The sequence below is a fragment of the Sciurus carolinensis genome, chromosome 1, assembly GCF_902686445.1.
Source record: "Sciurus carolinensis chromosome 1, mSciCar1.2, whole genome shotgun sequence".
Lineage (NCBI taxonomy): Eukaryota > Metazoa > Chordata > Mammalia > Rodentia > Sciuridae > Sciurus > Sciurus carolinensis.
This window is the reverse complement of record NC_062213.1, coordinates 99,459,959-99,478,024: the sequence shown is the minus strand read 5'-3', so window position 1 is coordinate 99,478,024 and position 18,066 is coordinate 99,459,959. Positions and strand designations below refer to the sequence as shown.

General features: G+C 44.5%; 2 protein-coding genes across 2 annotated transcripts; both read right to left on the bottom strand.

The window, feature by feature from the left end:
* Positions 1-714: 714 nt before the first annotated feature.
* Sf3b4 (splicing factor 3b subunit 4) lies at positions 715-5,022 on the bottom strand. The gene is made up of 6 exons (XM_047558143.1): positions 4,927-5,022; positions 4,226-4,354; positions 3,427-3,969; positions 2,765-2,971; positions 1,238-1,411; positions 715-1,123 (listed from the first exon to the last, which is right to left on the bottom strand). Exons 1-6 carry the CDS (start codon positions 4,958-4,960, stop codon positions 936-938), a joined length of 1,275 nt encoding a protein of 424 aa, XP_047414099.1. The 5' UTR covers positions 4,961-5,022; the 3' UTR covers positions 715-935.
* Positions 5,023-5,846: 824 nt separating this feature from the next.
* Positions 5,847-13,732, bottom strand: Mtmr11 (myotubularin related protein 11). Its single transcript, XM_047557035.1, is given in 18 exon segments — positions 5,847-6,366; positions 6,368-6,499; positions 6,802-7,095; positions 7,525-7,707; positions 7,958-8,131; positions 8,515-8,681; positions 9,214-9,284; positions 9,495-9,561; positions 10,415-10,539; positions 10,624-10,712; positions 10,867-10,954; positions 11,176-11,311; positions 11,444-11,522; positions 11,970-12,112; positions 12,263-12,323; positions 12,553-12,674; positions 13,029-13,104; positions 13,453-13,732. Coding segments are annotated over 18 exon segments (2,133 nt in total). The 5' UTR covers positions 13,519-13,732; the 3' UTR covers positions 5,847-6,306.
* Between the last annotated feature and the right edge of the window lie 4,334 nt (positions 13,733-18,066).

Genomic DNA, 18,066 nt, shown 5'->3' with positions numbered 1-18,066 from the left:
TTTATATGGCTCCAAATGAAAGCCACATTAACAGTATATTCAGAGAAACCAAGTTTCCCTCCATATCCTCCCTCCCCCCAGTGATATCAATGTCCATTTTCCCTTTTTAAAAAATATAAGCAAATACATATATGTACTGCCCCTTAGATAAGGTAGCTCACCATATATGTATATACATACATATATATATATATATATATATATATATATATATATATATATTCTTCATTTAACCAAAATCTCTCCCAGAGATATCTACATAATTTTTCCCCCTTTTTTTTGTGCCAGGGATTGAACCCAAGACCTCGTGCTTGCTAAGTACACACTTATCAGTTATACCCCCAACCCCTTCCTCATTTCTTTTCATAGCTGCACAGTTTATCCATTTACCAGTTTATGCGACGAGTCCCTTCCTAATGGACATGCAAGTTGTTAGCTACAATGAATACCTTTGTGCATGTTACTTTCTATTTTGCCAGCAGTCTCCAGGCTCTTTACTTCGCTTCCCATTTTAATGTCCCATGTTATAAACCAAAGGATAAGCTCTATGTAAGGAGACAACTGCTAGAGTGCACAGCAGAGTCCAGCTATTAAAACAGTACATTACAAAATAAGCCTTTAAAATGTAAATACCCTCATTTTTACCTTACCATTCCTCACAATTCCTTATCTCTTAAGAGAAAAGTTACTTTACCAAGGAAAACTCACAAAACATAAACAAGGAGTATGGTTTTATTTTCTCTGAGCATCTGCAAAACACTTAGGACCCAAGTAAAAAACAAAAACAAAAAACCTCCTGTGCAAAAAATTATATTGGGGGTGGGGGGACTGAGAGGGATTCGTGCCCTAGCCCCAGGGAGCTATAGCAACTTTGATTGGTCCAAGGGATCAAAAAGATATTGGAAGGATAAAACAGGAGGTAGGAGAATGAGAATTTACTGAGGGAGAGGGCCCCGAAGTGGGCCACGAGGGGGAACTGGAGGTCGGGGTGTGGGTCTGGGTGGGGGGAGGGGCCCCCGTTGGTAGCCATAGGGTGGGGGTCGTGGAGGACCAGTGTATCCATGAGGTGGCATCAGTGGAGGAGGCCCACGCATACCATGTGGAGGCATAGGACCTGGGTGACCTGCAAGAACAAAGTTAGTTAAATATAAAAAGTAAAAGAAAAGGCATGGGACAAGTGGTGTGATAAAGGCTATAACATATGTGAGGATGAAAGAGGTGTATAAAGCCCACTCACCCATGGGAGATCCAAATGGAGGTCCTCGAGGGGGCATGCCCATTGGAGGAGGTCCAGGATGAGGCATTCCAGGTGGTGGTCGGGGTGGTGGTTGCCCCCCAGAGCCTGGAGGCCCAGCATGTGGATGTCCTAAGCCATGAGGGCCATGGTGAGCCAATTGCATCTGAGACATTCCTATGAAAATAAAACAGACACAAGGAAAAAGGAAACAATAGGAAGATAAGGAATACAAAGAAAATGAAGAAAGGAAGAGCAAAAGTGCCCCTTTAGCCTTGATTCCATTCTAACAGTACAAACCAACTACTCAATTAACTCCTTACCCACTTCACTTGCTAATTCTATGATTCAGGCATTATATCAATGAAGCAAAAGTTTACAAGTAGAGTTATTACTCCCTTGATAGGATTTGGGAAGGTAGCAGACATACCACCTCTGCGAAGATCTAATTCTAAAGGATAAATAGAAATTCAAGAGGACAAGAGAATAGAAATAGACCATCCAAAGCAGAAAAATCAGTGTGTGCAAATCACATGTCAAACAGCATAGTATGTTCAAGAAAATACCAATAGCTCAGTAATCAGAAGCAACATGCAGTTACAGGAGTGATGATTCAAGACCAGTTCATGTAAAAGCCCTGAATGCTATGGTAATGAGTTTGGCATTTACTCTGTAGGTAAAAAGGAGCAAGAGAATTCTAAGCAAGTGTGTATAAACATCTGTTTTACAAAAGTTAGTTTGTGAATGTTGATCAAAGATAGAAAATAAGAGCCTGAACCCAGACTGGGGTCACAGCTCAGTGGTAGAGTGCTTGCCTAGCATGCACTATATAAAAAACAAATAAATAAAGAATAAAATTTAAATTATTAAAAAAAAAAGAGAGAGAGAGAGAGCCTGAACTGGCACTGGCAGTGAGGCAGATGCCAGAGGTAATGAGTAAGATTTAGTAGGAAGAGTGAAGTAACAGGGAATACTCAAACTCCCCCATTTATGAATAAGCACCTGAAAACAAAGACTATCAGAGGAAGAAAAGGTTTGAAGGGGCATGATAGGAAAGTGCAGCTGCCTGTTGAGCAGGATCATGGGTCTGGTTTGTTACTAATCATGAACTAGAGACAGAGACCCAAGAAACATCAGTATTTACTTAATTAAAACGATGGACAAATGTAGAAAAGAGGACCAAGCATAAAAATCTAGTGATAAGCAAAGAAAAAGGAGCTTATAAAACAAAGGTGACTGAGACTCACAAGTTAGAGAAAAAGGTGGAAAAATTCAGAAAAAGAGAAGCAAAAAGAGACAAGAATTCTAAACTAGAAGACATGGCTAGTTTCAAGCACAGAAGAGATTAAATCAGGTTAAGAAACAGAAATGTCTCCTAGAGTTGGCAACTGGATCTCTACTCTGGAGTGCTTTCAGAGAATGAAAGCAAAAAATAAGGAAACAAAAACACCACCTACAAACTATTCTTCAGAAAAACTTAAAGCCCCTCTATCAAACTCATCACTCCCTTTCCCATCAAAGAACACCTACCTGGATGGGGCATTCCACCTGGTGGGAACGGGTGAGGATGTGAATGTCCATGGCCAGGATGTCCAGCCCCTGGGGTTCCTGCTGATGGAGGGCCATGTCCTCCAGCCCCAGGAGGCATAGGTGGTGGGGGCATGGCCGGTGGTATCCCAGGTGGGAGGGCACCAGGAGGTGGCACTGGAGGTGGGAAGGAGCCAGGAGGAGGCATGCCTACATAGGAAATGAAAGAACGAGTTAATGGTGGTGAGAAGAAAATGTCTTTAAAGAGCCTGTCCCAATCTAGTCTCTTCAGGCAGGGCGAGCTCTTTACTCTCCTGCCAATGCTTCAAAGTCAAAAGCAATGTTAAAAAACTCAAAGCTGGGGCTGGGGTTCTGGCTCAGTGGTAGAGTGCTTGCCTCTCATGTGTGAGGAACTGAGTTCAATCCTCAGAACCACATAAAAATAAATATGATAAAGGTACCGTGTCCATCTACAACTAAAAAAAATTTTTAATTAAAAAAAAATTAAAACCAACTTCAACCTGCTGAAGAAACCCACTATGTTCACTCCCCATTCCCTTCTCATCACCTACCAACTCTACATCCAACTCCCTCCGGGTTTTTTCTTTTTCCTGTCCCTCCCCCCACTAGCCTTAAGACAACACATTTTGAACCAAAACCTTTACCTGGTGGAGGAAGCCCAGATCCCAATGATGACACCACAGGATTGGGGGCAGAAGGTGGAGGGGGTGCATCTGCAAACAGCTGATGAGGACGGTCAGCCTGGGAGAGTGGGTTCTGGGCTGCTAGAAGTCGTTCAGCTGCTGAGCCATGGCGCTCACCCTTAGAGTCCTTCTTGAACGCATAAGATACAGTGATAGGGCGGTTACAGAGGTATTGCCCATTCATAGCCTCAATTGCTGCATCCGAAGCATCAAACGAAGCAAAATTAATAAAGGCATAACCTTTGGAGTTGCCTGTATCAGGGTCCCGCATAATTTTGGGTGTTTGTAAGATGACCCCAAAGGCGCTGAAAGTATCATAAAGCAGCTTCTCATCAATTTCTGGGTCCAGGTTTCCAATGAAAATGTTGGCCCCTACATCCAGGTTTTTGTTGTGAGCAGATGCCTTATTTACACGTATTGGTTTTCCATAGAGTTTGATCATGTTCATGATCTTAATGGCATAGTCAGCATCTTCCTCACTCAAGAATTCAACGAAGCCATAACCTGGGTAAGTGAAGAAGGGAAGGTTAACAACTCAAGTGAAGAGAGTCAAAAAGGAGTATAACTCATAATATCCTCATTTTAACTGATAATGGTTCCAGGAACTGTAAACTGAAGCTTAAGGGAAAGAATTCTTTTTAGAAGGCTCATTCCAAAGAATAGGTAGGACCCTTCAAGAGCATTCATTCCATAAGTACATAAATTCAATTCTTGCATTTGTCCCCTCAACACATATATTCACTTCTTGCCACGTACTTACCTTGGTGCTGGCCAGTGACTCTATCCTTTGGCATGTGGGTGTTGACCACGGGCCCTGCCTGGAGAAACAGTTCCCACAGCAGTGGCTCACTAACCTTCTCATCTAGGCCCCCCACGTACACAGTGGCATCTAGAGGGAGGGAGCGAGAGGTTAGGGAAGGGGTGCGAGTATGACAGGGAAGGAAGTGAAAAGAATATGAAGATGTAATCCAGGTCGAATTGGGAGTGGGATGGGGGTGCAAAAAAAAGAAAACAGAAAGTTAGATTACGCCCTAATAAGTCTCTCTCTTCCTAGAACCTAGAGAATTTTTTTAAAGTTTAACTCAGTGTTCTGCTTCAGATTTTGTCTTTCTTGGTAGATTTTATGTTTTTGGACACAGGGTCTAAGTTGGTGAAACTGAACTTGAGGTACTCTTGCCTCAGCCTCCCGAGTCACTGGGATTACAGGCATTTGCAACCGAACCCTGCTATTTTATTTCTGAGTGGGAAGGGAGAGGGAATTGGACCAAGAGGGGAACTGGACCACTCTCGCCTAACAGGCCTCAGCCTGAATTTCGCCACCCCGCCCCCAACAACCAGGGAGGCTGGTCTCGCAGACTCCGGGGAAGGTCTAGTCTCCCGGACTGGCAGTAATGCTACTGTTCCTAATCTGCGGTCTCTTAGCTCTCGGGGCTCTAGCCTAGGTTCGTCCCTTCCAGTTACCCTGGTTCCGTTCGGATATCGGCCCGGCAGCCATGGCGAAAGAGCTCCCGCCGTCTCTAAGCACTAGCTCCGCCCTCTGACCTTAGTTATTATTTCCACTTCCGGAGCGAAGACGGACGTTGGGTGGGACTGTGGCGGGGGCGGAGTCGGAAGTGGCCGCGGCCATCTTAGGAGTCGCTAAAACGTAGCGGCTCGGAGGTTCTGGGGTGTAGTGAGGCAAAGTGGCCCAACGACAAGGCACAGCGCTGGAAGCCGAATAGAGACTCTCAGACCCTCTTAAGGCAGTGCTAGGACGTCAAAGAATTATGCTGCTCCCCAAAATCAAAAGCTAAGATAACTATTTTTCATCCATTTTGTAGTCGTGATCCTTCTTTTCCCACCCAGATAAGGGTGTGCTGCGAAAACCCCCAACCTAAGGACTCGGCTGTATACGGACGCAGAGTCAGCGTTCAATCGTGACCTCAAGCTTGGTGCAAATTTGGTCTCAAAGCCCTGACCTGGGCTCGAAGTAATTCGTTTTCCCTCGGGGGAGGAAATTGAGGAATGCCTTCGCTGGAGCGAAGTCTGAGCTCACCTAATCGTTATTGCATAGGGGAGGCGAAGGAATCAGGCTTCAAGGTGGGGTGTATCGAAAGTTGAGGGGGTGACTGGGATTGAAGAGGCCTCAACCTCTAGGGCACACTCCCACCCCAGCAACAACTTTTTACTGTGCTCTTGTCACGCTATCTCAAAATGAGAGACACAGAAGAAAAACATTTTCCCAAGTTGTATGTGAATTCTGTAGAGCCTCACCTGACCCAAATCCCTATTTCTTTGGCAATAACATGGTGGGTGCTTTCCTCTTTTGGGTCACTCCCCTTTCCACCCACCACTGCTACTAGGCTCTTTTATCCAAACACAAGACACAGTGCCAGTAATCTGTAGCAATACTGTGCTTTAATGAACTCCTTAAATAGAAATGCCACTACAAAAATATACATTCTCAAAAAAAATTATAAAGAAATAGAAATTTCTTAGAAATTCCATAGAAATTAGAATTAAAGCAGGAGCAAGGGGATGAGAATGAGGTCTCTTGGCCATCTTATTGGGACTGATGAACAGCATCTCCGATCTTAAGATTTAACAGCTGGTTATCCAAAAAGGGAAGGAATTGCCCTCCAAAAAAGAGACAATCACATTTAGGATTGTTTTGTTTCTTAATTCTTCAAGTCACAAGAAACAAAAATACCTTCAGGAACAAACAATAGGAGAAAGAGCTGAAGATTAGCACTGCCATCTGCTATAAAAACTCGTCTATTAAGTGAGCTTTTTTAAGGGCTGGAATGTGAAGATTGAGGCAGTGAGGCCAATTGTGGAAAACTGAAGGATTAGAGCCCTCCTTTATCGCAGATCCCCCTCTGCCCTGCCTTTGAGAATGCCAGCAATTTCAGCAGGATTTGGAAAGAATGGTATTTGGATCTTTTTTCTTAGAGTGATCCTCAGGAGATAGTCTTGGTGTCCATTTTCTTAATAGCTCCTGAAGATGGGATAGCTCATTCTGGAGGCCAGAGATTGTGGGAGCTAACAGGCCCAGCTGGAGGAGGGGCAAAAAAGGGCAGAAAGGAATATTATTGCAGCTTTAGCTTTCTGCTTCTAAAATCTGTCCACTACTTCTGGTATCTTTAATGCCCTTCCCTTCCCCCCATGCCCTAAATTCTTCTTAATCTAAGCCACAAGCAGTTTCCCTGACCCCTTACACTTCCAAACCTATCCATTGTGTTACCAAAAGGGATGGTACTTTAATTCCCAATCCCAGCCCCTTGCCTTTTTAGCTCTGTTCATCTGGTTCAACAGTGAAGCCCCTTCTCCCACTCCCAATCCATCTTCCCTTCTCACCTGGACCTCAGGCCTTCCCCTCAGGTAGCAGCGTCTCCAGAGCCTGATCTGGGGTCCCAGATAGCCAGGCAGCAGTAACCCTGGAGGTAAAGGGCAAGCTCCCCAATGTGAGGGGAGCCCCCACTCCTGGTCAGCCAGGCTTTCAGAGGAGATAGCAGGTCGAGGCAGCCAACGAGAAGAGACTGCCAGTAGGGAGGGACTGTCTCGCCAAGGACAGAGCTGATTCAAGGGGGTCAGAGCCCCTCTAGAGAAGAGCCATATAGAACTTGGGGGTCCAGGAACCATGAAGTTCGACTAAAAAGGAAAAGGAGACCAACTGGCAACTGAGATGCCAGATAACCCCAATTTCCTCAGACTAGATCAGGAAGGGATATCCAGTTGCTGCCCATTCATTGCACTAGTAACTAAAACTTAAGCTTCCTCTTCAGAATTCATCTGTTCTCTTCTTAGGCTTCAAACAGACCTCAGGGCTGATTAAAGTTGATTTTAGAGGTCCTTATAAAATATGGGCATGAGACAGGAAGACTAATATGTGGAAATAAAGACAAAAGATGACCTCTGCTATTCTAAGATTAATGTCTTCCTAGAGACAGGAACTGTGACAGTTGCAGAAGAGTGGGTAGCTTCCCCTGAGGAACTCAGCCATTGCGTCTTTCTACTTCTTATCTAGTAGCATGAACCTGTGGGAAAGTCAAGGGATCTCGGGAAATTTAGGCAACTTACCTGCTGTCTAGGGAACCAGGAATCTGGGCAGTGCTGGAGGTCATAGCCAGGATTATGAAACTGTAATATTTGTTCATTGCTGTAGCGTAAATCCCAGTCCCAGACAGACAGCTGCAGGTTAACAGAGTTCCCAAATTGGGGCTGGGAGTATCCTGGAGTATAAACTTGTGTATAGGAATTAAACTGGACAAAAAAAGCAAGAAAAATGGTGGTTAATGTTTGTATGTATATATGTGTATCCCAAATCTAGAGACAAATCATGAAACTCCTATTTTAGGCATCAAATGTAGACCAAGTCTAGCCCTGTGACTGAGTAACAGCTTTCCCCTCTGAACCCACAGACTTCATTTCTCATAAAATAAATCAAAACTGAACTTTAGAGTATACTTCTCAATGGAAAAGAAAAAGTTAAAAAAAAAAAGGTATCACTGACCTGTCCACTCTGCTTTCCACGCTCCCATGGGGTATTTCTCAGGAATGTAAGAGTGTCAGGAGTTCTGACACTGTCATGAAGAGCAAGAAGGAAAAACTCAGAAAACTCAAACTCAGCTGAAAACTGCTGGAGGAGCTGCCAGACACAATCAAGGAAGAGGAGAAATACTGGGGCCTGAGAAGAGAGAAATTAAGAGGTTGGTACGATTCTGTGGACCTAAAGAGGGAGGATGACAAAATGACAAGGGATGGGGACATAGGCAACAGAATGTGGGGGGGGGGGGGGGGGGGGGGAGTGCGGTCAGAGAATGAAAACCTGAATCAAGGGTCCTGAGAGTGAGCATCAACTTCCCTTCTACACCCTCAGACACTTTTCATAAAATACATCAAGACTAAATGTCACTTTAATGGGGGGGGGCCTCACTTGTGGGTTTTCAAGATTAGTCTAATCTCAGGACCCATCTGACCTGATTCCCCTCCAATGAATTTATACAGTGTAATTTTCTCATCCCCTTACTTCTTTAGTAATACCCCCAAACCCTCCCAAATTGTTCTCACCTCTTCAGTAGCCCCAGTTCCCCCAAGCCTGGTCAGGAAGGGGTGTCCTGCTGCCACCCACTCTCGCTGCACTAGTGATTGGAAGCCAAACAGTGTTCGGGCTTCAGGGGATGAAAGCAACTGGACGAGTGAAGAGAGGAGGCCATTGAGATCACGATCACTGCGCTCTGGGTGATAAAGAGGAAGAAGGGACAAAGAAAGGGGGGCCCAAACTGGGGCAAGAGAGAACAAGAAGAGGAAACATGGCCAGGAGAATTGAGGGGCACAGAGGGGGAGAGTTTGGGGTAGGCAGGATTGAGACAGCACACAAAAGTGAAGAGAAAACAAAGAGTTTGAATGATTCACTTCTTAGATTCCACCTGGATAGAAATACACAGTTTCACCTGTAGGAGGCAGAATCACAATAATCAAACCAGCTTCCACAGTGTCCTTACCACCCCAACCCCAGACACCCTCCACTGATAGAAAGAAAGGGAGAGAGAGGCTAAGGATACTTCCATGTTAGGGACAAGCTTTAACGGGGAACATAGAGGTAACTCGGAAGAATGAGGCCTACAACTCATGGATAGTTGCTAGTAATAGAAGAAAAGCGTGCTAGCACTAGAAATGGACAAGCCTATGGATCTCTCTTCACAGAACCTATCCAGGTGGGTAAAGGAAAAAGGCAAGGAACAGAGCAAGCTGACTCAAGGCACTCACCTTGAAGTACTACAGAACGAACCTTGGATGTCACTAAAACTGAGACATCACTGGCCTTTCGAAGGCAAGACCTGAAGGGGCAGGTGAGGAAAATGGGGAAGGGAGTAATGGGTCATGGAATGGAATAGGGATTCCAAAATCCTGCCCCTTCTTCCAAGAAGTAGCAATAACAGTCCTGGGAGACCAAGAAGAATGATGGAAAGCCATTTTAAGAGTCCAAGTTAACAGAAGGTTGGGGAAGTTAGAATTATAAATCATGACTAGAAGAAGGAGGTGAGTACCTGACATAGTCCAACCATCGAGTTCCTTCCAAGGCTGAGAGCCATTTGTCCTCAGCTACAGATGAGTCTATCAGGGAGTAGAGCGATCAGAAAGGCAAAGAGGTCAAAAGAACTCAGGATTCAGGTCTATAGCCTGATGGGTTAATAATAAGTCAGTTAGTGGCCTCCTAAACCTGAGGGTAGGAATGAAAAGTAACTGTAAATGGCCATGAGGATTCTTTCTTTTTTTTCTTTTTTAGTTGTAGATAGACAAAATACCTTTATTTTACTTATTTTTATGTGGGGCTGAGGATTGAATGCAGTGCCTCAACATGTGGTAGGCAAATGCTCTACCACTATGCTACAATCCCAGCCTGGCCATGAGACTTCTAAAATTAAATTGGGTTAATGAGGTTGAGGATGTAGCTCAGTGGTAGAGTGCTTGCCTAACATGTACCAGGGTTTAGTTCCAGCACTGGGGGGAAAAAAAACTGTTATTGGCTATACAGTATTACAACTATAAGAAAATTCATTGACCTGTACACTTAGGATGGGTGAAGTTTGAATTTTTTAATTATTTTTTAAAGAATTATGTTGGGGCCAGGCACATGCCTGTCATTCCAGTAACTCAGAAGACTGAGGCAGGAGGATCATAAATTTGAGGCAATTTAGTAAGACCTTGTCTCAAAATAAAAAATAAAAAGGTCTAGGAATGTAGCTTAGTGGTACATTGTCCCTGGGTTCAATCCCCAGTATTGAGGGGGGAAAAAAGTTGGGGCCAAGAAGGCAAGCATTCAGTAAGTGTGTAGGAGATGGGAATTGGATAGAAAACTAAAATGAAGGATCGCTGGAATAAAGGGTTACACATCTATAGCCAACAAAAGAGTAAACCAGGTAAGGGTCAGCAGACCTAGGAGTAAAAGGTAAAAAATTATTCTCACCAGGCAGGCAGAGGGCCCTCAGCTTCATGTGGGCAAGTTGGATATCTGCAAGACTAGGCAGCTCATCCATAGTATCTACCAGGACAACATCAGAATGCCCAGCCTGGAGCATGGACTCCATTGCTCTGGAGAGGAAAAGGCAGAAATTAAGTGAAGGAGTCTTCCCTGAACACCTAATCCATGAGTCTTCTCTTCAGGCCCCCCCTTACCTGATATCCTCCTTGTTAGGGTCACTGGCTGTATAGAATCCTCCGCAGCGGAGAAGATCACTACCCCCAGGGTGATGCCAGGAGAGGCGCTTTAGATGGGTAAGAAAGAGGTCACTGAGGGAGAAACTAATCCCAAGCTACCCTTGCCCCCACAATGACCTCACAAGAGTCCCTCCCTCCACATTGTCCCCTGACCTCCCATGACCCTCTAATCCCAACCATTGCCCTAACCCTCAAACTGACCGGTCCACGGCCCTGATGGAAGTGTCCAAATGCTCTCCTGACTTCACTGTCCAGAATTCGGTTAGGGACCCAGAAGTAACGGGGGAGACTGTGAAATTGAGAGTGATGTCACAGCTGTAAAGCTGATACTACAAGGAAGCTGTTTGGAGAGACCATTCCAAGGGATCTCAGGTTTTAAGAACAAGGACATAAGAAAGATAGCTTTGTAGATAGCCTAGGAAATGAGTTTGCTAGAATTTCTAGCTTTAGAGGATCTGGGAACTGCAAGAAAATTGGAAGGGCAGAAGGGGTTGAAGTGGACCAGATCACCTGGTAGCTACGTCGAACCTCTCATTGACAGTGCTGACCCTCCAGCCTTTTGCCCCCTGCTTCTTGCGCTCAATCTCCCAGTCTTCAAATGTCTCCAAGAGAGGAATAGGTGGTTTTCTGGAGCTAGAACCCTGACCTAGGGCAGGAATAAGGCACAGAGGAGAAAGAAGAGGAACCAGACATAGCTTCTCAGCTCTTTTTTTGTTTCAACTGGCCTCTGCTTTTTCAGTCCCCATACCCTTTCCTTACCCTACAGCACCTCACTCACCAGCCTTGCTCAGGGTTATTCCTGCATACTGCTGGGTTTGATTACTCTGAGCTCTGGCTTGAACAATGGCCATGGTCACCTGTGGAGGAAAAATCCCATCCTTTTGTCTTAGACTGAAGAAGTGAAAAGAAGGAAATGGAGCCCATATACTCTACTATCTTTACCAATAGTGAACAGCAAAGACAGTCCCTAGAGAAGAGGGCTTCCATGGGTTATGGGAACTGGGATCAGGAGAACCTATCTAGAACCACAGAATCAGAATATCAATTCTGGAAAGACTCTTAGGAACAATATCATCCTACCCTCCCATTTTTCAGAGAAGAAAACTCGCTCCCAATCATACCACTGGTAATTGCACCTTATTCTCATGACACTATCATTTAACCCAGCTTTTTAGCCTCTCCTAGAGCAGAGGAGCAGAAGGAATGATGAGAAGGGACCCTGGAGGATGGGGAAGGATTGGAAATTGCCAGGGAAAGGACCTCCATGTTCTAAGAAGAGGGATCTTTAGTTAGGGGCTTCTTACCTGAAAGGCTTGAGGCTCTAGTCCTCCAGCCTCAAAACCAACTCTGAGCAGCCGGAAGTCTTGGCCATGAATCAGAATCTCCTCTGGGATAAATTTAAGCTGGGACCCTGGACGGAGGAGCTGAACTCGGGACAAGCCACTCACTGAAGTCAAGAGTTAGCATTGTAACCATGGGGTCCCTCTGGGAGGAACTCTTAACAGCCCATCCCACCCCGTTCCTGGCTGTCTTTTTGGGAATAGAAGGAGGATGAGGAGGGATTCCAACACCCCTTTCACCAAACCCACAGACTTACCAGCCTCTAATCGCCCAATGTTGATCAGAGCAAAATCATATTCACTGCTCAGAGGAGTATCCTGGAGGAAGCACATAACTGATGCAACAGACACCTGTAAAAACCCTCATTTTTCCTAATTTGGTGGCCCCTGTCCCCTCTAGGAGGCAACTCCCCTAGAAATAATTCCTATTGGCTATCACTTATACATTCAAAAGATAGCCCTTAACCCATAGTTTTTGTCTAAATCCTTCTAGATTCCCCTACCCTTTTAGCTCTCACTGTCTTTTCTGTTGCCTTAGTTATCTCACCTGACTCCGCTGCCATCCACAGGGCTGGAAGGTGACCCTAAAGTTGGTACAGATCAGGGTCCCAGACAATTCAGGTTCTAGCCCTTTCCTCAGTCCTGGGGCCCATGCTAGGATTTGTTCCCCTAAAAGGGAAGAAGGGAAGCCTGGTTATGACTATCCTTAATGTTACCTGGCACATAGTAGATACTCATAGAGTTATTAAATAGTAAATGAGAAAAGGAGGAACAGGGTTAAGAAGACAGGGTGGGGTTGGGGATATAGCTAAGTGGTAGAGTGCCTGTAACTGAAAGATAGACAAAGAAAACAGGGAATATCAAGGTCCAAGCTCTCAATCAGATCGAGATAGAGGAAAAAAGGAAGCCTGAGATAGAAGCACTGTGAGTCAGGAAAGGAATACAGAGGTATCTTTGGTGAGGGTATAAAACAAAGTTGGGTAGGATGAAATTTGGAGGTGTCTTAGGAGATCAAATTATTACCTGGGAGGCATCCAGAGGTCAGGCAACTGCCAAGCTGACGACTCCTGGGCTCAGGCATCCTACTTCCCTGGACAGACTTTGGTCCCAAGAGTTGAGAAGGGTATAGAGTTAATGCTGGGCCTCCCCAACCCTGGGGTCTGGGATTATCTCAGCAGCTGCCTTTGGAGGTCTACACCCAGACTCCAGGGGAAACTGAGCTCTGCTTGGGGCTCAAGACTGGGGTTGGCAGACAGTAAAGGGAGTGGCTGGTTAATGGATAATGAGACCACGAACTTGAGACTGTAAAAGGCAGACAGACCAAGCTCCACTAACCAAAGTTGATTGATAGACATACCCTCCCTCCTCCAGATCCTTTTCTTCCCCCTCTGTATCTCTACCGCATCCCCATTGAAACCCTTTTGCCGGCCCCCCAAATTCTCCTTACCCCCATCTCTGGCTCCTCCTTCTGGGGGGCAATGTTGAAACTCTGGCCCCGACCCCCCCACCACATTTCTCTGGCTCCATCCAGGGATGGAGCAGTTAAGGGTGGGAAACCTCAAGGATGCTCAGCCCCTCTGGGGAGAAGCTGAGTCTTATAGTTGAAAGTAGGGAGATTAGGAAGAGAAGCAGTGGGGAAGACAGGAAGGAAAGGGACATTTGAGGTGCACGGAGTTTGGGGGTCTTTGGAACGGTACATCCAGCCCAGCAAGATTAGGCTCCTCGGAAACTTCAGTCGATTCTGGAGAGGGCGGGAGACATGCCCAGCCCCTTAAAGGAGAATACACACAATTTTGGAAACGCAGTAGAGAGGAAATGGAGGAACCTGAGAAAGATGGGAGGAAATAGGAAACTCAGAGAAAAATACACAGACCCTCTTCTTTCCCCCAATCCCACATCCTAGTCTCTTCCTGTTCATGAGTACTACAGACGTTTGGGGGAGGGGAGGCTGGAATACTGATTACTAAACTGGAATACTTTGAGCTACCTCTTTGGACTCTTTCAGGGAAGGTTTTTCTGGGAAGCAGAGTTTTGTTATTTGGTTTTTGTTTTCTAAAAAGGGGATAGAGATGCAAAGTAGTTCTGGTCTGCCTAGTGCCTCCTCTGACAAATCTAATACAAAATGGTTGAGAAGGAGAAGTAAATGGAAAACTGGATCTCAGATCTTGTCAGGAAAGACTCAAGAATTGGAGAGGGCTGGTCAAAGTTTTTGTTTATCCTCCAGAGTACCTGAGGAGAGGTTCAGTGGAGAGGTAGAAAGTAAGTGGAGATGTGTCCAGGATGCAGACATATAACAGGTATGTTTGTGTGCATGTCTTGCAGGTGGGGCTGGGAGGGCAAAGACCTTACCACTTAAACCTTGACCATTAAGCAGCCAAGTGTACCTCCCTCTTCATGCTCCAACTAAATGGCAGTAAATCCCCCACCCAGGTATGTGACTCCACCCCTTCAACCCAGACACCAGATCTCCAAATGAATGATTCATGTTAAAGGGCTTTCAAAGCTGAGGACTGGAAACTTCTTTTCAACTACAAGATCATAGCCCCACTCCTTCCCTGATGCAACCCAAGAAGCCAAGATGGAGGGGGAGGTCTAGGAAACAAGTAGAGGAGAGTCAGCTGAGAGTGACTTGGGGATAGCAATGCAAAACTATTTAGATATGAAAAAGACAGGAAATAAAGTACACATAACAGTTTAATGAGCTGCTGTTTTATTGTCTTTGACTCTGTACAGAGGCAGCAATCCTTAGGTGGGGGCTCCAGTTTTCCAAACTGACATTCAACTTTCCCCTCCCCGCAGCACACACACCCTTCCGGCCTCTGCTTTAATAAAAGTTCCCTGTCTTGGCTGCAACTATGGAAACAGTGAAGATATTGAGACAGGGAGTCAGTCTGGAACAAAAAGGTATACACCTGCTAGGAAGGGGGCCCAAAAGCCTAATTCTAGAATTCCCAAAAGCTACTGAGCACCACCACCCCACTCGCACCTCTGCATCCAATTCATGGACCTCGACCTCTTGGGGAAAGAAAATATTTCCTAAACTCTGTTGTAAATAAGAAAACAAAGTATAGGAAGTGCTGTGTACCACAATTTAAAAATTCTGTTATCTACTTCTCCTCACCACTCTTCATTCAAGAGCAACATTCTGTTAATACTTTGAGGTATGGGAGCAGCAGAGGAATACAGAGGAAAAAAAATAAATAAAAACATCAGGGGAATGGGTGGGGGGATTGAAGAGAGAAATAAATTGGATGATTTGGATCAGCACCTGACCAGGAATGCAAAGGGGGCAGCAGTTGATTATTAACAGGAAGACTACTGTTCACTACCCCCAACACAAACCTGGTAGAAGTTTACTGGATGAAAAGGGTGGAGAGGCAAGGGTCTGTATCATATTTTTCCATTTTCAGAATCCTGCTCTGGTTGCAGGTTTGTGCCAGGAGTGAAGGCTGCTTGGGAGGGGCAGCTGGAGGAGGGAGGTGGAGCTGAGTGACTCATAAGATGAGTCACAGATCCAGTTATAAGCACAGAAAGAGGCCAAGGTCCTTCCCACCCCTACTCCTCCTTGCCGGTTTCCACTGCATTTTCCTACTGTCCCTTACCCGAGTGGCCAAAAAAGGGAGGTGGCACAGAGAACGTCTACATGGGGACATCATAATAAATATTTTGTTAATCAACTTAAGTATAGGGGGCAAAACACACTGTGATTTGCAGACTAAGTATCTGCAAAGAGACAAAGTGCCCGTATGACTCACTGAATCTGCAATTGAAGGGCCTGGGGGGAAAGAAGGAAATTAGAAAAATCTGGGGTACAGGTGGTCACAGGCAGGGAAGGGGCTTTTAATTCTGGTTTCTCACCAGTGGTTGTGAGGGACACAAGAATCCAGAGGGGTCTGAGTAACTCAGGGATAATCATCTCTGAAATGCTCCTTTATTGAGGGGGAAAAAAAGTGACTGGAACTTTGGACATGTGACTAAAAGGAATCAGAATGGCAAAAGCTAGGTTCTCAGAAGTCAACTCCAATTTCTTCCGGCTCCAAAATATACAATATGCAGCCACTGCTTATTTTTGTGCGTTGGTCTGTGGACTTCAGTTTTGCTTTGAGAAGATGAGAGCCTATAGGAGGGAAGAAAAACTTCCAAGTCCCTGCACAGTGCTGAGTTTAACACCATCCCCTACTCCTTGAAGAACTGAATCTTAAAGTAATAATTGTCTATTTTGTTGATAAAAACCAGTATCAGGAAAACTTGTAACTCTCAATAAAACCAGTATAAATTAAGGGAGGGATCTGGAGGTCTACCCTGTAGCATATCTGTTCCACTGTGTACAGGACAGAAAATGTAGGGTAGAGGGGACAGCACTGCCTTAACTCAAAAAGAGAAAAATAAGAAACCTAAAAATCTCCCCTCTCCATTAAAAAATTCAGTAGGTACCCCAGGTGCCCTGGATTAAAGGAACTAAGTACACTTAAATTTAAGCCTGAGAGATGATGTCATACTTCATCTAGGGACAAGGTCTACCTTCCCCTCACATACAAGGAACTTTTGCTCATTTTGAGTGTACCCCATGTAACTCCTCCCTCCCTTCTCAATAGAGATTGCATGGGCTTGCCTATCCCAGTCCTTCCTCTTTCCTACAACCTGTCAGTCTTCATTTCCCATGCATTATTCCTAACTCCCAACCCACCCCACCCTTCTCCCCCAAAATAAAGCAAAACAAACTTCACTATCCCCCATAAAAAATATCCAATGTCTTAGTAACCCTAATCCTTAGAATGAAGAGGGTTTTCAATGTCTTTAATAAATAGTACCTTCGCAATCTAAAAAAAAAAAAAATTAATATAATAAAAGTCTTACATAAGGCCTAAAGCCTTATTTTACCATAATTACTTCCTTCCCCTTCCCCCCAGATTTCCATCTTTCTTTTTTCTATTTGAAAAGATGGCAAAAAGAACTGAGATTGACTTATTTATAAATAAAAACAAACATGATACAAAGTTTCTGATTTTGCTCATTTGTCCTCAGTTTTTAAAAACAAAAGTATTAACTAAAATCTAATAACAGATCAAATCCAAACACAGCAGTCCAGTGCAGGATCAACTTCCCTGGTTTTATTCTCTGGGAAAACCCTGACTTCTATTGGTCCAGGCCAACATCCTATGATATGGAGGCCTAAGGGAGTGCAAGGGAAGCCCAGTAAATTAATGGTATGAGTTTAAGCCACTAAGTGTCTTGTACATAGGAAGTATGGATGGAGGCTCACACAGTGGAGGTTTCACCCGTGTTGTTCAACCCCAGAAATGGACCAGACTAGGGTGAGGTGAACAAGGCACTCGCTCTGGGCACAAAATGGAAAGGGTGATTAAAAACCCAGATAAATACTATTTTGATGAAATTTTTAAAAATCAAAATTGTTTAAAAAAGACTCATGATGAACAACATATCAAACATTTAACTAAAGACACGATCCATCCTTATACTTGATTAATCCAACCTCACTTCCCTCACCCACCAATGGTCCTTGGTCAGATCCTGTCTTCAAGATTTTGATTTTTGTTCAACATGGATTTTTGGCATTCATTTTTTTAAAAAATACTGAACTTTTAAATTATTTGATTACTGAGAACTCCTTTAAATTGTATACCTGAGGGGAGTGCACATCTCATACTAACTTCTAGCCATGCCCAGAAATATACATATCTCTTCTTTGAAATCTCATTGCTTCCTTAAAACCAATCTACTGTCAAATAAATAGCCACAATTAATGATTAAATCAACAGACTAGTCAATTTGGAAAATAAGCAACTTTCACATTTGTTGAGGAGAAAGGAACCTTTCTAAACTGGGCAGTTCTAAGGAGGAGCGAGTCTTGGCTGGCTTTGCTACTGAGGGAGGGGAAATGGCATGAAAACTTTCCTGACTGGGCAGAAGGAACATATGCAAATCAGAGACCCCTCAACACACACACACTCCTAACTTGTGTGCCTTGGATCAAATGTGAGGATTACATTCCACTAGATACTGATGAATACACACCTCAACAAAGAAATCCAAGCACAGA